General features: G+C 42.4%; 1 protein-coding gene across 1 annotated transcript; it reads right to left on the reverse strand.

Moving 5' to 3' along the window:
* Positions 1-5,670: 5,670 nt before the first annotated feature.
* Positions 5,671-22,735, reverse strand: LOC130212152 (uncharacterized). Its single transcript, XM_056443292.1, has 14 exons — positions 21,407-22,735; positions 20,920-21,149; positions 20,073-20,783; positions 19,836-19,961; positions 19,705-19,748; positions 19,445-19,560; positions 18,746-18,750; positions 18,098-18,192; positions 13,602-13,896; positions 10,917-11,117; positions 10,068-10,778; positions 6,287-6,412; positions 6,156-6,199; positions 5,671-6,066 (listed from the first exon to the last, which is right to left on the reverse strand). The coding sequence occupies exons 2-14, from the start codon at positions 20,972-20,974 to the stop codon at positions 5,947-5,949; spliced, it is 2,649 nt and encodes an 882-aa protein (XP_056299267.1). The 5' UTR covers positions 20,975-21,149; positions 21,407-22,735; the 3' UTR covers positions 5,671-5,946.
* Between the last annotated feature and the right edge of the window lie 289 nt (positions 22,736-23,024).

The following is a 23,024-nucleotide window of genomic DNA, read 5'->3' on the forward strand; positions in this document are numbered from 1 at the left end:
CGTTTGCTCAGTTTGCGGGTCTGAGGGTTATACCAGGAGCAAACCTCCTCTTCCTCACTGTCTTCTTCTTCAGAGGCTATCGAGTCCAGTGTCATTCTCAGAGAGCCTATGCACTGTCAACAAGATGATCAATCTGGGACGGACTAAAGTTAGACCAGGAGTCCTCTGTTATATTGAGACGTGGTATCGAATCAAATACAGAAGGAATCGCTTTAAATTTAGCTACAGCACTATCAGTTAGACATCTAGTGTAGAAACTTTTGACTAACGGAGTACACTCGGTAGTATAAATTCAAAAGTTATGAGGTTGTGGTCTGACAGAAGAGGATTCTGTGGGAAGACGTTCAAATGCTCAATGTCAACGCCATAAGTAAGAACAAGATCAGCGTGTGGCCAAAGCTGTGAGTGGGTTCTGTACTCTCTGACAGAAGCCAATCGAGTCCAACAAGGAGATGAATGCAGCACTAAGGCAATCATTATCAACATCCACATGGATATTAAAATCTCCAACAATAATAACTTTATCGGTTTTAAGAACCAAACTTGATATAAATTCTGAGAATTCAGATATAAACTCTGAATATGGACCTGGTGGCCGTACAGAATCACAAATCGAATTGGCTGTAGTGTTTTCCAGGTTGGATGTGAAAGACTAAGAACAAGGCTTTCAAATGAGGTGTAGTGTAATTTTGGTTGAGGATTAATTAATAGGCTCGATTCAAAGATGGCTGCTACTCCACCTCCTCGACCGGTGCCTCGAGGAATGTGAGTATTAATATGACTTGGAGGAGTCGATTCATTCAGGCAGACATATTCTTCATAGCTCAGCCAGGTTTCAGTTAGGCAACATAAATCAATGTGATTATCTGATATTAAATCATTCAGTAACACAGCTTTAGATGACAGAGATCGAATATTTAGGAGACCACATTTAATAGACCTATTTTGTTGCACTGCTGAAATAATTGTGTTAACTTGTATAAGGTTATTGTGTACGACTCCTCTTCTGCTTACTTTTGATTTATTTAATTGAAGTGGCCGTGGGACAGACACAGTCTCTACTCTAAAGTCAAGGGTGGTAACTGCTCGAATGGAAGAGCAGAAGGGTGTTAAACTACAACTCTGCTCCCGGTTCCTGATCTGAACCCTGGGTTGTCATAGATTAAGTCCGTGATCAACTTGGTCATATTCGCAGAAATGAGACGCCGTCCAACGTGGGATGAATGCCGCCTCCTCATCAGATCAGGTTTTCCCAGAAAGTCTTCCAGTTGTCTCGTAGCCCTCACATTATTCGCTGGGCACCACCGACAGCCAGCGGTTGAAAGACGACATTCGCTATACAATTGTCTGTCTGCAAATTTGGGAGAGGGCCAGAGAAAATTACGGTGTCCGACAACGCCTTGGCATAAGCACACCGATTCCACATTAATTTTAGTGAGTTCGAAGCGCGGCTCGGGCGTCCATTACCACCGGCGGTATTACAATCTGACTGTATCTCCGCTATCCCAGCCAGCAGCTTCAAACAAGACTCCGTCGCCCGCCTGCCCCCGGGAGGCCCACGACTCTGGTCCGTGGCTTCGCTATTTTCACGCTCCTGACTATAGAGCTCTCGATAACCAGGGTGTGTTCCTCAGCGGGTGTGTCGCTGAGCAGGGAAAACTGGTTCAAACGTGAAGTGGTTGGTGCACGGGCTTCTGTGTACGACCTCTCCCGCGAACAGTTACCCAACCATCCGGCTGCACGGTTACCGGGCACAGCTAACAGCTTACTGTAGCCCGCCACGACCACGGAGAGGGCGGGCTAACTAGCATAGCTGTCTGAGCTTCGATAGCGGAGCCGTGCATCTAACCCACTTAGACCTGCCTCCAACCTAGCAAATAAACCTACATTCATGCATGTATCGTTATCATTAAGGAGGCAGGGGATAACTACATGATGAGACACTACAGAGCAAGAGGAGCGGGAGGGAGAGAAGAAGAAGTCATGCTCGCTGTTGAGCTGGCAACCAAAGCTTACCGGAAGAGTGAGATGATGCGTTCAGGAGCAGCTGGGAAAATCAGACTCTCATTTAACATCTTGTGTTAAACTCTGGTTGCAAAGAAGAAAAATCATGTTATTAGAAAGCCAAATTCAGTGACAGAAAGCTGCCAGATACAAACAGAGAGAGTTACCTGAGCTCGGGCAGCTGCTCCCCTTGTTCATCATGCACACTGAGACAGCCAGTAAGACACTCAGGATGCTGGTGAACGTCAAAGCTCCACTCAAGAAATACACCAAGACAAGAGAGTGGACTTCCTCTGCAGAGAACCAGACACCAGAAACATGTAACAGCAATGAGACGCAACAACCTCGGCAATAAAAAGTCACTCACCCTCCCATGTCGCTTTCATGGAGGAGCTGGACATCTTGTGTTAAACTCTGGTTGCAAAAGAAAAATCATATTAAAAAGCCAAATTCAGTGACAGAAAGCTGCCAGATACAAACAGAGAGTTACCTGAGCTCGGGCAGCTGCTCCCCTTGTTCATCATGCACACTGAGACAGCCAGTAAGACACTCAGGATGCTGGACAACGCTCCACTCAAGAAATTCACCAAGACAAGAGAGTGGACTTCCTCTGCAGAGAACCAGACACCAGAAACATGTAACAGCAATGAGACGCAACAACCCCGGCAATAAAAGTCACTCACCCTCAAAGTCCAGCTTGGTCCCGTCTCCAAACAGCATGTGTCCACACGAGGCAACAGCGCAGTAGTAGGTCCCAGCGTCAGACCGATTCAGGCTCTTCATCGGCAGGTTGTAGACACAGGTGTGTGTCTTCTGTGTGCTTTCCTCTCACACTGATCATTCCGGCCTCCGTGGGTGTAAATGAGTCCTGGATGAGACTCTTCAGAGTCCTTGAACCAGTAGACACTGTGTTCCCCATCACAGGTCCCAGTGTGAACTGTACAGCTCAGTCACAGAGCCTCCTGGCTGGATGGTCTCAGACGCTGACTGGTGGACCAACACTGGGACGCTCACACCTGAACCCCGGACACTGACAATAATGCCTTCGGCAAAAGTCATTTCAAATGTAGAGCTACCTGCGCAGTAGTAAGTAGCTGAGTCTGAAATGTCCACATCAAAAACTGTCAAGTGATTTTGACCATTTTCAGTATCCAGTGTGAAGCGTGAACTGCTGTTGAATTCCTGATAAAATGTGACTTTTTTACTAAAAGTATAAAAGGAGGAGATCAGCGTTGGTTTCTGTCCCAGTATTTGCTTGTACCAGTGAAGCCATACTCCATTACTATTGTTATTGAAACATCGTAAAGTAATGTTTTCTCCAACATTAGCTGATACAAAACTTCTCTTGACGCACAGTTGAGGACGACGTCAGATCAGTTGCATGAGCTGAAGTTAAATGAGAGACAAAGCAGATACACAATTAATAAAATCGGATTGACGTCAGCATAATGATGACATTATATATATAAATAAAAAGATAGGCATTTATAAGAAAACATAGAAACCCCAAAACACAACTCACTCATTTTACACAAGAACAACCACGTCACAAAGGAGGCAATCGTTGGAGATGTCATCGTGTTCAAATTCTCGTGTTGAATGAAGAGAATCTTACTTTCTTCACTCTTCAGAGACAAGACTGTGTTTGATTGGCCGCCCTCATGTGACACGGTGCTGTACGTCCTACCAAGGAAATATGAGAGCTTCCAAGAGTGAAGTTTGGCTCATGAAAAGATTCACATGGTGAGAGACCTATATGTAGAAAACAACGGCTCGTTATCTTGGCATTACATTTCAAATCAGATCACAGCTATTTACAATAGTGGACACCAGCAATGACTGACAATGGAGTCTAATTACGCTCAACCTTTTCATCATAAGCCCTCTGAGAAAAAATTGTGATTTTGGGGTGTACAAAATAAATTGAATTGAATTGAATGAGCTGATGCATACACATTTAGTTTTGGGAATTTACCTGTAACAAATACAACAACCCAAAAAACATCAGCAATAGTAATTTAGATAAATATTATTTGTAAAAATGAGCCCAGTCGATGCATCGTCCTGGATTGCTGGAGTCAACTCTGAATATTATTACTGTGGCTGTTATTATCACCTCCATATGAGCTCAGATCGTATTCTTTTAATTATCATGGAAAATGTTGACAACAACGCCGTGATTGGCTGACAGAACTGCGTCGCCTCCAATTGGCTCATTCATCGTACACGCCCCAAATCAACTGATGGAGTAATCCCTGCAAGACTAAGAGACTGCTTATGAATGAACACGAGTGTAAAGAGTGTCTTCCTCACTGAACTTCCGCTTGAGCTTCATTTAAACAAAGTAATCTTCTTTGTCTTCATCTTCATCGTCTTCTTCTTCTATCAGTAGTTTCGTTAGCTTTAGTATTATTGGTATTAGCGTTTGACTTCATAAGCACTCCACTGTTCTTGGATATCTGAGTGGTCTTTGGTTGGAGGAGCGTCTGCGTGGGAGTGCAACCAAATGAAATAATAACTCACCCATTTCCCCCCAGAACAGACACGTGAGATAGAGAGCCAACACTGGAGATGTCGTCATGTTTGATTTGCTGTGAGAAGTGAAAAGACAAGTCGACACTTTCTCCACTTTAGAGACGAGACTGCGTTGGATTGGCCAACCAGAGGTGACGCTGAACCCCATGTCCTACTTAAGAAACCAACGCTTTTACACAGCCACATATAATGTGCGGCATTGACGATTTTGTGTTTTGAGAGCCATAATCAGCCATTTAATTCCACTAATTCCACTGGACTGGCAGCTGAACCAGAATCAGCTCTAACTGCATGAATAACCTCCGCTGGTCAAACAGCTGGACATGCCTTTAGCTTTTAAACAGACCGTGTAAAGTTGACCTAATTGAGACTGCTGTTTTTGAGTAAAGTTAAGCCAATTATATTTATATTGCCCAATACCACATTTCAAACATGTCCTTCATTTGCTAAAATGGTCTTTTACTGCAGAAATATTTTAATTTAAATTGTTCACACCCTGACTAACGACAACAATCACCGAACAGTCACAAAGTAAAACGTTAAGTTCTGAGAGCAATGCACGCTTCACTTCTTTTCTACGTATGTTCATAGTTCATAGGGACACAACATTTTAGCGCACAGTAACTATTGTAGTATCTCACTCAGGCTTTGCTCTTCTTACACCAGGCCGACATCAGCTGTGCAGCTAAAGCCTCCTCCCTGACTGCCGCTGTGCACTCAGAGCGAGCGAAAGGAAACGCAGCCACGGTTCAACGGCTTGAGATGAACCGTTTGTTTGGCATGCTCTCGACCCGAGAAGCTCTTGGCATATCTTCTGTTCTAAAGAAAACACGTCTGAACTTATTTTGCAGGCAGCTGGATGCCGGCAAGATCAGGGGAGGTTCACCGGGTCGCGTATCGCACACAAATCCATCTCGTCAGGCTTCCAGTGATGCGTTTGTCTCATTGAAGATGAACATTGATTGCACATTTTCAGTTGATTTGGAGTATGCGTTAATCCCCTTTATTTTACCTGAATAATTCTTTTTTTTTACCGGAACAATTTATTTTTACCAACCTCAATAATGAATCCAGGGGGATTGCACAGTGAGTGAACACACACATAATATATATTGTCCCAAGACCAAAGTGTCACGTACACATATTAGCTTTATTTGATTACTCAGGACATATATTGGACATTCAAAAGCACACACTTCCAAATTGCTCGCCATATTTACCGCCTAGCTAAAGGGCACGCTTCCTGCATCGGCACCGAACATCAGTTGTAAATCGTGAGGTATAAATATGAACATAACTTCTAATAATACTGGGACGCACAAGGAAGTTAGATAATTACATCTCAAAATGTACTTTTATATTACATTTAAAATACCAACAAATCCAGTTTTGTTATAACATGTCCGGTTAGTTCTTTACGCTGGAGTACACACACTCGACACTGGCGTTGTTCCTCTGTCTCCTTGTTTCGTTGGGCCGGTTGAAACTGAAAGCAGCATAGTGGGGGTTGTCTGCGCTTTGGTAACCCTGGTAACAAAATATGAAGAGGTGGATTAAGATATAAAAAAATAAAAACAAAACAATATCCAAAGAAAAAGAGATTAGATAAAGTTCACCTCTGTATTTGCGGTGGGGGCAGCTGATAATCTTGCATGAGCCTCTGGTGGTGAAAAAACAGAAATAATCCTTTATTCAAAAAGATATATTTAGTGAATACAATTTATCAGATACAAACAATAACACTTACCTGAATAGTGACAGCTGGTTTTCTTGTTCACCTTGTAGATTGAAAAACCCAGTAACACGATCAGGATGGTGGCGAATAGCAAAGCTCCACTCAAGAAATACACCAGGAGAAGAGAGTCCCCCTCACCTGCCGAGGCGGACACCAGAAATGAAGCTTTCAGCTTTTATCTCTGTGTTCATGTTACATTTGATTGGAAAAAAAGCAGCTATTCATCAGATGATCTGGAGTGTAGCTCACCCTTAAAGTCCAGCTTGGTCCCGTCTCCAAACAGCATGTGTCCACACGAGGCAACAGCACAGTAGTAGGTCCCAGCGTCAGACCGATTCAGGCTCTTCATCGGCAGGTTGTAGACACAGGTGTGTGTCTTCTGTGTGCTGGCTTTCCTCTCACACTGATCATTCCGGCCTCCGTGGGTGTAAATGAGTCCTGGATGAGACTCTTCAGAGTCCTTGAACCAGTAGACACTGTGTTCCCCATCACAGGTCCCAGTGTGAACTGTACAGCTCAGAGTCACAGAGCCTCCTGGCTGGATGGTCTCAGACGCTGACTGGTGGACCAACACTGGGACGCTCACACCTGAACCCCGGACACTGACAACAATGCCTTCGGCAAAAGTCATTTCAAATGTAGAGCTACCTGCGCAGTAGTAAGTAGCTGAGTCTGAAATGTCCACATCAAAAACTGTCAAGTGATTTTGACCATTTTCAGTATCCAGTGTGAAGCGTGAACTGTTGTTGAATTCCTGATAAAATGTGACTTTTTTACTAAAAGTATAAAAGGAGGAGATCAGCGTTGGTTTCTGTCCCAGTATTTGCTTGTACCAGTGAAGCCATATTTCATTACTCTTCCTGTAGAAACATCGTAAAGTAATGTTTTCTCCAACATTAGCTGATACAAAACTTCTCTCTTGACGCACAGTTGAGGACGACGTCAGATCAGTTGCATGAGCTGAAGTTAAATGAGAGACAAAGCAGATACACAATTAATAAAAGCTGATTGACGTCAGCATAATGATGACATTATATATATAATTAAAAAGATAGGCATTTAAAAGAAAACATAGAAACCCCAAAACACAACTCACTCATTTTACACAAGAACAACCACGTCACAAAGGAGGCAATCGTTGGAGATGTCATCGTGTTCAAATTCCCGTGTTGAATGAAGAGAATCTTACTTTCTTCACTCTTCAGAGACAAGACTGTGTTTGATTGGCCGCCCTCATGTGACACGGTGCTGTACGTCCTACCAAGGAAATCTGAGAGCTTCCAAGAGTGAAGTTTGGCTCGTGAAAAGATTCACATGGTGAGAGACCTATATGTAGAAAACAACGGCTCGTTATCTTGGCATTACATTTCAAATCAAATCAGATCACAGCTATTTACAGTCATGGACACCAGCAATGACTGACAATGGAGTCTAATTACGCTCAACCTTTTCATCATAAGCCCTCTGAGGAAAAATTGTGATTTTGGGGTGTACAAAATAAATTGAATTGAATCGAATGAGCTGATGCATACACATTTAGTTTTGAGAATTTAAGATTTAAACTGCAGTCACAAACAACACAACTCACCCATTTCCCCCAAGAACAAACATGTCAGGTAGAAGACGCACTTTGGAGACGTCATCGTGTTCAAATTCTCGTGCTGAATGAGAAAAATCTTCAACTAGAAGTGACACGACATCCTATTAAGGAAACTTGATCACATGCTCACTGCTACTGCACAATAATAATGCTTCAGGCCTCTGTTTATGACCCAAAGTGGTAAACTGTGGACAGGAAGAGGAAGAGCAGGTGTCGAGTTGAGATCCCAGAATAGCTGCAGTGAGTGAAAGAGAGAGCCCACATAAAAATGAGTATAACCTAAGAGTTGATTTTGCATTTGTGTATTGTGATTTAAATACCATGTGATGCTTATTCTTTGTTTGTCGGGTCGCTCTGCTCTCTGTGCATGATGCGGTATCGGCTTTTCACCTGAATATCCTTAACTTTGATAAATACTCTTTGTTTTTATAAGAAGGCCCAACCTTAGCAACGTTGGTTGCTCGACCAACACCAAAAGGACCCTTCCATCCGGCCTCGGCTCAGTAGTAAACCTATGTTATGATCCATCGATTATGTAATCTAACAAAGTAAAGCTGCTGCTATGCCCTGGCTAATAATCCTCCAATAAATATATAATCTGCATTTAAAGAGTTTATCATAGGAAAGTAGTGAAGTGCATTCATGGTTGTAAAAAGTGAAGTATAATGTGCCCCTGACATCAACATACTTCTGAACGGTTATTCTAGTTCCTAGTCCACTAAACGGACCCGTAGAGCTCAAAGCCTAGTTTTTAAATCTGTCATGGCACCTTACCAAGAGCTAAGATCCATCCACCGACATGACTGACGGCTGCATTCGGCCAAGAGTGGAGTTGTGAGTGGACGTCAGGAGGGACGGCAGTGAGCCAGGCCAGGAGAGTTTCCTCGACCGCCAGCTTCAAGTCATCTACAAACATCTCCGGAGGTCCGGACACATTGCTCACGTTGATCATAGTCCCGGGAAAGGGGCGTATCTCTCGGATCTAACACAGGACACGCATTTACGTATGTAAATATATCCAGAAAGCAGAGTGAAATGTGGAGGGGGAAAAGGAGGAGGAATCCCAGAGATGGCGAGGAGGAATACATATATGTGCAACCCTGTTTAGAGAAAAAAATGCAAGTGCTCTTTGGGACCAGATTCAAAGACAAAGTGGAAAATATATATTTTTATTTCATAATTATGTATAGAACAGCATTCATATCCATAATGTATAGAGAGAACCAGGACCATCTCTAGAATAGAAAATAACTGGCAACAACCGTACTTGATTATTCTGACATGTATATTTATTAATGACAGACCATATCAGTTAATTGATTATCATGCAATACTAGTCAGAAGCTAGAAGCGTTTGAGTGACTTTAAAACAGTCGGTAAATCTAAACTTTGAAATATTCTGATTAAGTCATGAAAACACATTTATTTGTAGAGATAATAGAGATACATGGTTTAAAGATAACCTGCTTCAGACCACACAGACCACCAATGAGTATCCTGAATATGCACATTAGCGAAGCATAGAAACATGTAATATTGGCTCAAAAAGCAGATATACAATCCGCTTATTTCCAACTGAGATATAAATCTACATTACACTTTAAAAGAGAAATCCCTGTCAGGCTCAAAAGTACAAATGTAGTACGTCCAGTTCTACTGCTTCACGCTGTAGTACACACATTCACTCCAGGTCGGATCCTTCGGTCTTCTTGACCCGTTCTGCAGGTGGACACTTAGATCTGCATGAAACATGATTTCTTTGTGTTGTTGACCCTGGTAAGAGATCATATATCAGTTCATCATTATTTGATTTAACAATATCCAGTAAACAATGCTTTTTCCAATAAATAAATGTTTTTTATTCACCATGTCGTTTTCTGCGGAGGGAGCTGGACATCTTGTGTTAAACTCTGGTTGCAAAAAAGAAAAATCATGTTATTAGAAAGCCAAATTCAGTGACAGAAAGCTGCCAGATACAAACAGAGAGAGTTACCTGAGCTCGGGCAGCTGCTCCCCTTGTTCATCATGCACACTGAGACAGCCAGTAAGACATTCAGGATGCTGGTGAACGTCAACGCTCCACTCAAGAAATTCACCAAGACAAGAGAGTAGACTTCCTCTGCAGAGAACCAGACACCAGAAACATGTAACAGCAATGAGACGCAACAACCCCGGCAATAAAAAGTCACTCACCCTCAAAGTCCAGCTTGGTCCCGTCTCCAAACAGCATGTGTCCACACGAGGCAACAGCACAGTAGTAGGTCCCAGCGTCAGACCGATTCAGGCTCTTCATCGGCAGGTTGTAGACACAGGTGTGTGTCTTCTGTGTGCTGGCTTTCCTCTCACACTGATCATTCCGGCCTCCGTGGGTGTAAATGAGTCCTGGATGAGACTCTTCAGAGTCCTTGAACCAGTAGACACTGTGTTCACCATCACAGGTCCCAGTGTGAACTGTACAGTTCAGAGTCACAGAGCCTCCTGGCTGGATGGTCTCAGACGCTGACTGATGGACCAACACTGGGACGCTCACACCTGAACCCCGGACACTGACAACAATGCCTTCGGCAAAAGTCATTTCAAATGTAGAGCTACCTGCGCAGTAGTAAGTAGCTGAGTCTGAAATGTCCACATCAAAAACTGTCAAGTGATTTTGACCATTTTCAGTATCCAGTGTGAAGCGTGAACTGTTGTTGAATTCCTGATGAAATGTGACTTTTGGACTATACTCATAAAAGGAGGAGATCAGCGTTGGTTTCTGTCCCAGTATTTGCTTGTACCAGTGAAGCCATACTCCATTACTCTTCCTGTAGAAACATCGTAAAGTAATGTTTTCTCCAACATTAGCTGATACAAAACTTCTCTCTTGACGCACAGTTGAGGACGACGTCAGATCAGTTGCATGAGCTGAAGTTAAATGAGAGACAAAGCAGATACACAATTAATAAAATCTGATTGACGTCAGCATAATGATGACATTATATATATATAAATAAAAAGATAGGCATTTATAAGAAAACATAGAAACCCCAAAACACAACTCACTCATTTTACACAAGAACAACCACGTCACAAAGGAGGCAATCGTTGGAGATGTCATCGTGTTCAAATTCTCGTGTTGAATGAAGAGAATCTTACTTTCTTCACTCTTCAGAGACAAGACTGTGTTTGATTGGCCGCCCTCATGTGACACGGTGCTGTACGTCCTACCAAGGAAATCTGAGAGCTTCAAAGAGTGAAGTTTGGCTCATGAAAAGATTCACATGGTGAGAGACCTATAAGTAGAAAACAATGGCTCGTTATCTTGGCATTACATTTGAAATCAGATCACAGCTATTTACAGTAGTGGACACCAGCAATGACTGACAATGGAGTCTAATTACGCTCAACCTTTTCATCATAAGCCCTGTGAGGAAAATTTGTGGGTGTACAAAATAAATTGAATTGAATCGAATGAGCTGATACATACACATTTAGTTTTGAGAATTTAAGATTTAAACTGCAGTCACAAACAACACAACTCACCCATTTCCCCCAAGAACAAACATGTCAGGTAGAAGACGCACTTTGGAGACGTCATCGTGTTCAAATTCTCGTGCTGAATGAGACAAATCTTCAACTAGAAGTAGCACGACATCCTATTAAGGAAACTTGATCACATGCTCACTGCTAGTGCACAATAATAATGCTTCAGGCCTCTGTTTATGACCCAAAGTGGTAAACTGTGGACAGGAAGAGGAAGAGCAGGTGTCGAGTTGAGATCCCAGAATAGCTGCAGTGAGTAAAAGAGAGAGCCCACATAAAAATGAGTATAACCTAAGAGTTGATTTAGCATTTGTGTATTGTGATTTAAATACCATAAGGTAATATGTGATGCTTATTCTTTGTTTGTAGGGTCGCTCTGCTCTCTGTGCATGATGCGGTATCGGCTTTTCACCTGAATATCCTTAACTTTGCGAAATACTCTTTGTTTTTATAAGAAGGCCCAACCTTAGCAACGTTGGTTGCTCGACCAACACCAAAAGGACCCTTCCATCCGGCCTCGGCTCAGTAGTAAACCTATGTTATGATCCATCGATAATGTAATCTAACAAAGTAAAGCTGTTGCTATGCCCTGGCTAATAATTCTCCAAAAAATATATAATCTGCATTTAAAGAGTTTATTTTAGGAAAGTAGTGAAGTGCATTCATTGTTGTAAAAAGTTAAGTATAATGTTCCCCTGACATCAACATAGTTCTGAACGGTTGTTCTAGTTCCTAGTCCACTAAACGGACCCGTAGAGCTCAAAGCCTAGTTTTTAAATCTATCATGGCACCTGACCAAGAGCTAAGGTCCATCCACCGACATGACTGACGGCTGCATTCGGCCAAGAGTGGAGTTGTGAGTGGACGTCAGGAGGGACGGCAGTGAGCCAGGCCAGGAGAGTTTCCTCGACCGCCAGCTTCAAGTCATCTACAAACATCTCCGGAGGTCCGGACACATTGCTCTGGTTGATCCGATCGTCCCGGGAAAGGGGCGTATCTCTCGGATCTAACACAGGACACGACGCACGTATGTAAATATATCCAGAAAGCAGAGTGAAATGTGGAGGGGGAAAAGGAGGAGGAATCCCAGAGATGGCGAGGAGGAATACATATATGTGCAACCCTGTTTAGAGAAAAAAAATGCAAGTGCTCTATGGGACCAGATTCAAAGACAAAATGGAAAATATATTTTTATTTCATAATTATGTATAGAACAGCATTCATATCCATAACGTATAGAGAACCATCTCTAGAATAGAAAATAACTGGCAACCACCGTACTGGATTATTCTGACATGTATATTTATTAATGACAGACCATATCAGTTTATTGATTATCAGGCAATGCTAGTAAGAAGCTAGAAGCGTTTGAGTGACTTTAAAACAGTCGGTAAATCTAAACTTTGAAATATACTGATTAAGTCATGAAAACACATTTATTTGTAGAGATAATAGAGATACATGGTTTAAAGATAACCTGCTTCAGACCACACAGACCACCAATGAGTATCCTGAATATGCACATTAGCGAAGCATAGAAACATGTAATATTGGCTCAAAAAGCAGATATACAATCCGCTTATTTCCAACTGAGATATAAATCTACATTACACTTTAAAAGAGAAATCCCTGTCAGGCTCAAAAGTACAAATGTAGTACGTCCAGTTCTACTGCTTCACGCTGTAGTACACATTCACTCCAGGTCGGATCCTTCGGTCTTCTTGACCCGTTCTGCAGGTGGACACTTAGATCTGCATGAAACATGATTTCTTTGTGTTGTTGACCCTGGTAAGAGATCATATATCAGTTCATCATTATTTGATTTAACAATATCCAGTAAACAATGCTTTTTCCAATAAATAAATGTTTTTTATTCACCATGTCGTTTTCTGCGGAGGGAGCTGGACATCTTGTGTTAAACTCTGGTTGCAAAAAAGAAAAATCATGTTATTAGAAAGCCAAATTCAGTGACAGAAAGCTGCCAGATACAAACAGAGAGAGTTACCTGAGCTCGGGCAGCTGCTCCCCTTGTTCATCATGCACACTGAGACAGCCAGTAAGACACTCAGGATGCTGGTGAACGTCAACGCTCCACTCAAGAAATACACCAAGACAAGAGAGTGGACTTCCTCTGCAGAGAACCAGACACCAGAAACATGTAACAGCAATGAGACGCAACAACCTCGGCAATAAAAAGTCACTCACCCTCAAAGTCCAGCTTGGTCCCGTCTCCAAACAGCATGTGTCCACACGAGGCAACAGCACAGTAGTCGGTCCCAGCGTCAGACATCGGCAGGTTGTAGACACAGGTGTGTGTCTTCTGTGTGCTGGCTTTCCTCTCACACTGATCATTCCGGCCTCCGTGGGTGTAAATGAGTCCTGGATGAGACTCTTCAGAGTCCTTGAACCAGTAGACACTGTGTTCCCCATCACAGGTCCCAGTGTGAACTGTACAGCTCAGAGTCACAGAGCCTCCTGGCTGGATGGTCTCAGACGCTGACTGGTGGACCAACACTGGGACGCTCACACCTGAACCCCGGACACTGACAACAATGCCCTCTATAATATCAAATTTTGAGAAAATGCTACTTAAACAGTAATAAGTAGCTGAGTCTGAAATTTGCAGATCTGTTATCTTCAAGTGATTTGTACTCATTCCAACATCCAATGTGAAGCGTGGATTCCTGAATTCATCAGAAAAAGTTCCTTTTTGTTCGTACTTGTAGGAGCTAGAGATGTGCCTCGGTTTCTGTCCCAGGGTCTGTTTATACCATTGAAGCTTTGAGGTGAAAACGCCGTCAAAGAAACATTTCAACGTCAAGTTTTCCCCAGTTTGAACTGATAGAAAAATATTTTCTTGAAGAGCAGATGAGGAGAAATTGTGCTCGGTCGTCTGAACTGAAGCGATAGGAGAGACGAAGCACACACACTTCATGGTAACATGCATCAACACTTCAGAAGTAATGTCACGAGGAGTGGCCACACACTTTAAAAGATTCAAACTGCAGTCACAAACAACACAACTCACCCATTTCCCCCAAGAACAAACATGTCAGGTAGAAGACGCACTTTGGAGACGTCATCGTGTTCAAATTCTCGTGCTGAATGAGAAAAATCTTCATCCCTTCGACACTTTTCACTCACAAGTTGTTTGATTGGCCAACGAGAAGTGGCACGACATCCTATTCAGGAAACTTGATCACATGCTCACTGCCAGCTACAGAGTCAAATGAGTTTTTGAGCAACAGGTCCTACATGAAAGACGAATATTTTTTAAATAATAATCATAATTAAAAATGCATTAATCAAAACAAAATAATAATCTTGCTTCAGTTCAGGCCTCTGTTTATGACCCTAAGTGTGGTAAACTGTGGACAGGAAGAGGAAGTGCAGGTGTCAATATATATATATATACTGGACTATAAGGTCAGGCGAAGAAACACAGAACATAAAACATTTTTTTATATCACCTAAGAGTTGATTTTGCATTTGTATATCGTGATTTATTACAATACTATTATATTATTATTTATATCACAAGGTAATGCTTATTCTTTGTTTGTAGGGTCGCTCTGCTCTCTGTGCATGACGCAACCACCTGATGAACCTCGCCTGGAAAGTAGACGACAAAAACTTGCGGTCAAGTCGGACAGTTTTCAGCCGTCTTCAAAGAATACACAGGAAGTCACAGTTACGTTGCTTTAGATCCGATCTGTAGGCTACTTGTAGTTTACAGACCTCTTTAGGATTTATTCATACACTACCGTTCAAAAAGTTTGGGGTCACTTAGAAATGTCTTTATTTTTCAAAGAAAAGCACTGTTTTTTCAATAAAGATAACATTAATCAAAAATACACACTATACATTGTTAATGTGGTAAATGACTATTCTAGGTGGAAACGTCTGGTTTCTAATGAAATATCTCCATAGGTGTATAGAGGCCCATTTCCATCAACTATCACTCCAGTGTTCTAATGGTACATTGTGTTTGCTAATCGCCTTAGAAGACTAATATCTGATTAGAAAACCCTTGTGCAATTATGTTAGCACAGCTGAAAACAGTTATGCTGGTGATATAAGCTATACAACTGGCCTTCCTTTGAGCTTGAAGTTTGAAGAACAAAATTAATACTTCAAATATTAATCATTATTTCTAACCATGTCAATGTCTTGACTATATTTCTATTCAATTTTCAATTCTTTTGATAAATAAAAGTGAGTTTTCATGGAAGACACGAAATTGTCTGGATGACCCCAAACTTTTGAACGGTAGTGTATATGTTTTCATAAATATATATTCAGGTAGAAATGTGTGTGTTCCTGCATCCTCTGTTCTTTTTACGTCTGCCTGTGAAACACTTGACTGCCATGCAGGTAGAGAGCTACTGCGTTGCCTGGCTCTAAAAACGGTTTCCGCCTCTCGTGAGGTTAACATCGACCATGTGTGCATGACGTCAGAGCAAGTCGAACAAGCGTATTAACTGTGCACACAGTGCAACTTTCTTTTTACTTCGGCAAGCCGCCTTTAAATTAAAAGTATATTATCTTTTTGACTTGTGAAATAAAAAAATAAAAAGGTATAAATACAACTGTAATATTAGTACCACTAGTTTAGCTAGTGGCATAGCCCTTCAGTGAGCTTGGCCCTTTTTTTATATTAGTGTCTAGATCTTTAGCGTGTTTTATTGATTCTGTTGGAGCTATTTACTTTGACATTTGTATTTAGGTTTTATTGTAAAGTAATATTGATTATTTATTGCTTATTTAGGTTATATTTTGATATGTTAGTTGTTTCTTATGATAGTTGTAGTTTAGTTTAATATATTTAGGTTTAGGTTCACTGATTGGGTAACACTGGGCACCTGTGGTTATATGTAGAGGTGGATAGGCACAGGACCAGCATGCACCAGGGTGGCCAATGGTTTTTTACCACAGCACAGAGAGGAAGTGTCAACATTTTGTTTGTTCTTTTTTGTTGGTTTAAGAAATAATTTATCAGAATACTAACAGGCGGAAATGGATATTGCTTTCTTTTGCATGCGTCAACACCGAAACCCACGGTGCATCAGTGGCGGTTTTATTTATGTTTTTGTTTGATTTTGGACGACAAATGGCCACTACAGATTCGTTTTCAATTTTGGTGTTATTAAAGGACTTTATTTCAATAAAGGGCACTGTTGATAGAGATATTGTTGGAGTTGGACAGCAACACACCAGCTGGACGGCACTCACTGGAAGAAACAGCGGTAGACTTTTACTTTAACTCTATAAAGCGTTTATTCAAAATCAGGATACAAACAGACAATCATGCGCATGGACCCCAATCCAGAGCTGTCACCAATGGCCTCAGCGCTGCAGAAAGGATGCCTGAGCAGAGCGCGCGGCCATTGAAATAGTTAACAGGAACCGTTCTGATTGGTCAGGAGAAAAGAGGGCGGTGTCTTCTCATTGGTTCTTGTTCCTCTGCTTCCGCCGTTGTCGCTCCTTCATTGGTTCTTCTCGGCCCGCCAATGAGAGCATATGTTGTGAAAAAGTGTGGGAAGAAAGATGGAATTCACATGTAGCTTCCTTGACTGAGCTGGGGAGTTTTCTAAGATAGTCTTATCTCTTCCTAGGTGGGATGCGCTGTGGCGAGAAGGTCGTTCCCAGGATATTTACAAAGGGCCAGTGTAGGTGTGTGTGTGTGTGTCAGAGAGGGCTGTGGTTGAATCCGGATATTAATTGTCAAAGCTGGACCTTTCCTTATCTTATTTGCGCTCAGTAGTTGTCTCTGTGGCTCTCCTGTTCATGTGAGCATGAGTGTTGCTTTGTTCTATTCAAATCTAGGGTGAGCGTTGGTGCATAAAGTTCTTTCGTGTGTCACTGTTATCTTCTTTGATTAGTTCAGGCGCTGGATTGCCCTGCTAAAGTTTCCAACCTTCCACAGTGATTTTCCACTTTCCACATAACATTTATGCAAACAATACTAGGCTATGCTAAGCTATAATATATATTCTTTACAATATACCTTGGATATACCAGAGATATATCTGGGTCCATCCTGTTTGCTGCTCGTTTCCACTCCACCATGCCATTATGGCTGTTAACTGTGCTGCCCAGTAGAATAGTTTAAGATATGTGACCCGCCAGGCTTTTGGTGCGTGACTGTAGCTGTCACGGGTTGGGGTGGGGCAAAAGCTCAGGTGCAGAGGAAATAGGCAGGAGTCCAGGTGAAGTGAAAGAAAAAAATACCTCTTTACTGAGGAAAAGGTTGAGCATAGAACTCAGGTAGAAGGCAAGTTCACACGAGAGACTAACAACAGGAATTAACGGCAGGAATAAACAGGAATCAATGAGAACAACCTGGCAGGGGCCAAGGGAAAGATGAGAGTATACTGTATATAAGGGGGGAAACCACAGATGTCGGGCTAGAACAATCAGGGACACAGAACTAACAGGGTGTTACAGTACCTCCTTCTCAAGGGACGGATTCAAGACATCCCACAAGTTCAACTAGGGTGGGTGGAGGTGAGCCGGAGGAGGGACCAAGGGCACAGCAGAAGAAACCCGGGGGTCGAACCGGAGGACAGGATAAGGGCAATGGGGGACCAGGCTCAGGAGAGGGGGGCTCTGGGGGACCAGGCTTCGGAGAGCGGGGCTCTGGGGGAACGGGGTCTGGAACCGGCCGGGACAGCGCCGGGACAAGGGGAATTGGAGCCGACCGGGGCGGTGACGGGACGCGGGAAGAAGGGGTGGCTGGGGTGCCGAAGAGACATAGGGAGCAGGCGCCGGCCGGGGCGCCGACGGGACACGAGGACTGCGGCACGGAGGCGGGAACCGGCGTAGGCCGCAAGACGGAAGCGGGAACCGGCGTGGGCCGCGAGGCGGCAGTGGTAACAGGCGGGACACGGGGACAAGGGGTCGGCCCGGGTTCAAACTAGTCATGGGGAGCAGGCGTTGGCCGAGCTGCCGATGGGTAAACGGAGACTGCGGCACGGAGGCAGCAGCGGGACAAGGCGGGGACTGCGGGTTAGGTGAGGTCCCTGGAGCCACCGGGGCCGGTGGGTCTGGCGGTACTAGTTCCACCAGAGAACAAGGGCGGAAGCGGGCGAGCAGCTGCTGTGTCTAAATACAACAACATGAAACGCAGATTAGAAGCCAGAACAACTTCAGCAGAAAAATGGGTTTGCAATATTACCGTAAATTGCGGGTTTTAAGCCAATTATTTTTTCTTTATTTTCCTCAACTTTGACCTTGGCAGCTAAAATAACGGTGCGATTAATTTTGGGATTTATTTCCACCATTGTTCATCCCCAGAAATAAACACGTCGAATACATGATGTAACGCTGACCTTCGATCTGTCACTCACTCGTACTGTGAATAAGAACGGCGAGTCGTCATTAACTGTGAAAACTACGGGGCACGAGAAAACGCACTTCACTTAAATTAGCGACGGATAACCGGGGGTGGCTTGTTTAAGATTTGCATGGTTTTAGGTTGTTTAAAAAAAAAACACCTTCCTGTGCTGGAACATTGAGTTTTACCACTTGTGTCTGTGGCGGTCAACCACATTCTGTGTTAGACGTGAGTGAAGAAGCCCCTTAGTTGAACATGCGGACACAAATCGTTTCAAGCTCAACGTGCTCAACAGTTTGATTATGTTTATTTTCTTTCATTAATGACATAAATTTCACAAACAAAAACCCACATGTGAGCTGGTTATAGGAAACAACAACGAGGAAGAACACACAACGGTACAAGCTGATCTAGAAAGTAGAAGTGTTTGAGTGAAATCAAACTTTTAAATGTACTGATTAAGTCATGAAAACACATTTATTTGTAAAGATTATATTGATACATGGTTTAAAGATAACCTGCTTCAGACCACACAGACCACCAATGAGTATCCTGAATATGCACATTAGCGAAGCATAGAAACATGTAATGTTGGCTCAAAAAGCAGATATACAATCCGCTTATTTCCAACTGAGATATAAATCTACATTACACTTTAAAAGAGAAATCCCTGTCCGGCTCAAAAGTACAAATGTAGTACGTCCAGTTCTACTGCTTCACGCTGTAGTACACACATTCACTCCAGGTCGGATCCTTCGGTCTTCTTGACCCGTTCTGCAGGTGGACACCTAAAGCCGCATAATAGAGGATTTCTTTGTGTTGTTGACCCTGGTAAGAGATCATATAATCATTATTAGATTAACAACATCCAGTAAACAATGCTTTTTCCAATAAATAAATAAACTGAATGACGAATTTGAATTTGGCTGAACAAAACAATATCCAAAGAAAAAGAGATTAGATAAAGTTCACCTCTGTATTTGCGGTGGGGGCAGCTGATAATCTTGCATGAGCCTCTGGTGGTGAAAAAACAGAAATAATCCTTTATTCAAAAAGATATATTTAGTGAATACAATTTATCAGATACAAACAATAACACTTACCTGAATAGTGACAGCTGGTTTTCTTGTTCACCTTGTAGATTGAAAAACCCAGTAACACGATCAGGATGGTGGCGAATAGCAAAGCTCCACTCAAGAAATACACCAGGAGAAGAGAGTCCCCCTCACCTGCCGAGGCGGACACCAGAAATGAAGCTTTCAGCTTTTATCTCTGTGTTCATGTTACATTTGATTGGAAAAAAAGCAGCTATTCATCAGATGATCTGGAGTGTAGCTCACCCTTAAAGTCCAGCTTGGTCCCGTCTCCAAACAGCATGTGTCCACACGAGGCAACAGCACAGTAGTAGGTCCCAGCGTCAGACCGATTCAGGCTCTTCATCGGCAGGTTGTAGACACAGGTGTGTGTCTTCTGTGTGCTGGCTTTCCTCTCACACTGATCATTCCGGCCTCCGTGGGTGTAAATGAGTCCTGGATGAGACTCTTCAGAGTCCTTGAACCAGTAGACACTGTGTTCCCCATCACAGGTCCCAGTGTGAACTGTACAGCTCAGAGTCACAGAGCCTCCTGGCTGGATGGTCTCAGACGCTGACTGATGGACCAACACTGGGACGCTCACACCTGAACCCCGGACACTGACAACAATGCTCTCGGCAAAAGTCATTTCAAATGTAGAGCTACCTGCGCAGTAGTAAGTAGCTGAGTCTGAAATGTCCACATCAAAAACTGTCAAGTGATTTTGACCATTTTCAGTATCCAGTGTGAAGCGTGAACTGTTGTTGAATTCCTGATAAAATGTGACTTTTTTACTAAAAGTATAAAAGGAGGAGATCAGCGTTGGTTTCTGTCCCAGTATTTGCTTGTACCAGTGAAGCCATACTCCATTACTATTGTTATTGAAACATCGTAAAGTAATGTTTTCTCCAACATTAGCTGATACAAAACTTCTCTCTTGACGCACAGTTGAGGACGACGTCAGATCAGTTGCATGAGCTGAAGTTAAATGAGAGACAAAGCAGATACACAATTAATAAAATCGGATTGACGTCAGCATAATGATGACATTATATATATAAATAAAAAGATAGGCATTTATAAGAAAACATAGAAACCCCAAAACACAACTCACTCATTTTACACAAGAACAACCACGTCACAAAGGAGGCAATCGTTGGAGATGTCATCGTGTTCAAATTCCCGTGTTGAATGAAGAGAATCTTACTTTCTTCACTCTTCAGAGACAAGACTGTGTTTGATTGGCCGCCCTCATGTGACACGGTGCTGTACGTCCTACCAAGGAAATCTGAGAGCTTCAAAGAGTGAAGTTTGGCTCATGAAAAGATTCACATGGTGAGAGACCTATATGTAGAAAACAACGGCTCGTTATCTTGGCATTACATTTCAAATCAGATCACAGCTATTTACAGTAGTGGACACCAGCAATGACTGACAATGGAGTCTAATTACGCTCAACCTTTTCATCATAAGCCCTGTGAGGAAAATTTGTGATTTTGGGGTGTACAAAATAAATTGAATTGAATCGAATGAGCTGATACATACACATTTAGTTTTGAGAATTTAAGATTTAAACTGCAGTCACAAACAACACAACTCACCCATTTCCCCCAAGAACAAACATGTCAGGTAGAAGACGCACTTTGGAGACGTCATCGTGTTCAAATTCTCGTGCTGAATGAGAAAAATCTTCAACAAGAAGTGACACGACATCCTATTAAGGAAACTTGATCACATGCTCACTGCTACTGCATAGTAATAATGCTTCAGGCCTCTGTTTATGACCCTAAGTGGTAAACTGTGGACAGGAAGAGGAAGACAGGTGTCGAGTTGAGATCCCAGAATAGCTGCAGTGAGTGAAAGAGAGAGCCCACATAAAAATGAGTATAACCTAAGAGTTGATTTTGCATTTGTGTATTGTGATTTAAATACCATAAGGCAGGGGTGTCCAAACTTTTTGCAATGAGGGCCAATTGTGATAAAGTCAAGATGCCCGAGGGCCAATAGTTCATTTAAACATTTTTTTAAACCACAAAAGTTACATGAATATAGACTGTTATAAAACAATGTATTTTAACTGTCACAATTACTTTTATTTTTTAAATGACAATGTAACCACATATAATAGAACCAAGTCTGCCTTTCATTCAGTCAGATAACAATGAAAACGCTGTATATAGAATACCTTACATTTCTATGAGTTACATAACATTGCTTAATGAACATTTTAAACAGGAGTTATAAGTAATGCAAAGTGGTCTGTTATCATTACACTTACAAACTAATTAATTTTGCCCTTATCTTTTACTAGATATTTTCAGAAACACAATAGTTTGTCACATCTACAGGTTTTTCACTGTTAATGACATATGTTACCGTTCAACACACTTCACATTTAGCTTATTGTGGTTGCAATTAACCTGTTTTGCACTGAATACCTTTTCAAGATAATATCAATAAAGTGCAACCTGTGACAAATTAAACCAAATAAGATCAAGAATGTGGGCATAAAGAGTTTTACTGAGTGTTAGTTACACTGCATATATTTTCAAAATAACAAAAACGCGCAACCTTTGAAAAACAAAACAAGTGCAGATATGTTTGAGTCATTACGTTTTACTCTGTGTGATAAAATGGGCTTTCCACTTCACCTCTTTTTAAAACGGGGTTGCAGGCTTGATACGGCCACTCTCAATAATGCTCAATGTTGAGCTCTTGTTTTGAAGGGCACCAACTGGAACGCTGAGGTAACACCTGGCAAGTCGCCAATAATCTAGTCTGTCGCGCATGCGCAGCGTAACCGGTTAACTCTGTAACGTACACATTTACACGAAAGTAGGCGACAGGCATTTCGCTCTTTATTTATTCATGACTTAGTTTTATGTCCGTGTAGTTTGTAAAATGTGAAGTTCTCAAACAAGGTCTTGAAATAAAAGAATCTGCATTTACCCTCGCGCCCCACCTCGTCTCTGCTCTAGCAGAGAGTTACTCTGAGACGACGTGTCCGTCTTCACCACCGGAACGCAGAGGTGTCGGTTTGCTGTTCCCGACATATTGGACGCTCTCTGCCGGCTGGTTGGAGCGCTCACTTGTGTGCGCACCTGTCTGTGCGCATGGGGGCGGAGCTCCGCCGGGATACCGAGAGCCAGGAGAAGTGTGAACGCCACCACGTAGAGACAGAAATGACATGCCGCTGTGTCGATACGATCAATATATACG

Source organism: Pseudoliparis swirei, chromosome 21 (assembly GCF_029220125.1).
Source record: "Pseudoliparis swirei isolate HS2019 ecotype Mariana Trench chromosome 21, NWPU_hadal_v1, whole genome shotgun sequence".
NCBI lineage: Eukaryota > Metazoa > Chordata > Actinopteri > Perciformes > Liparidae > Pseudoliparis > Pseudoliparis swirei.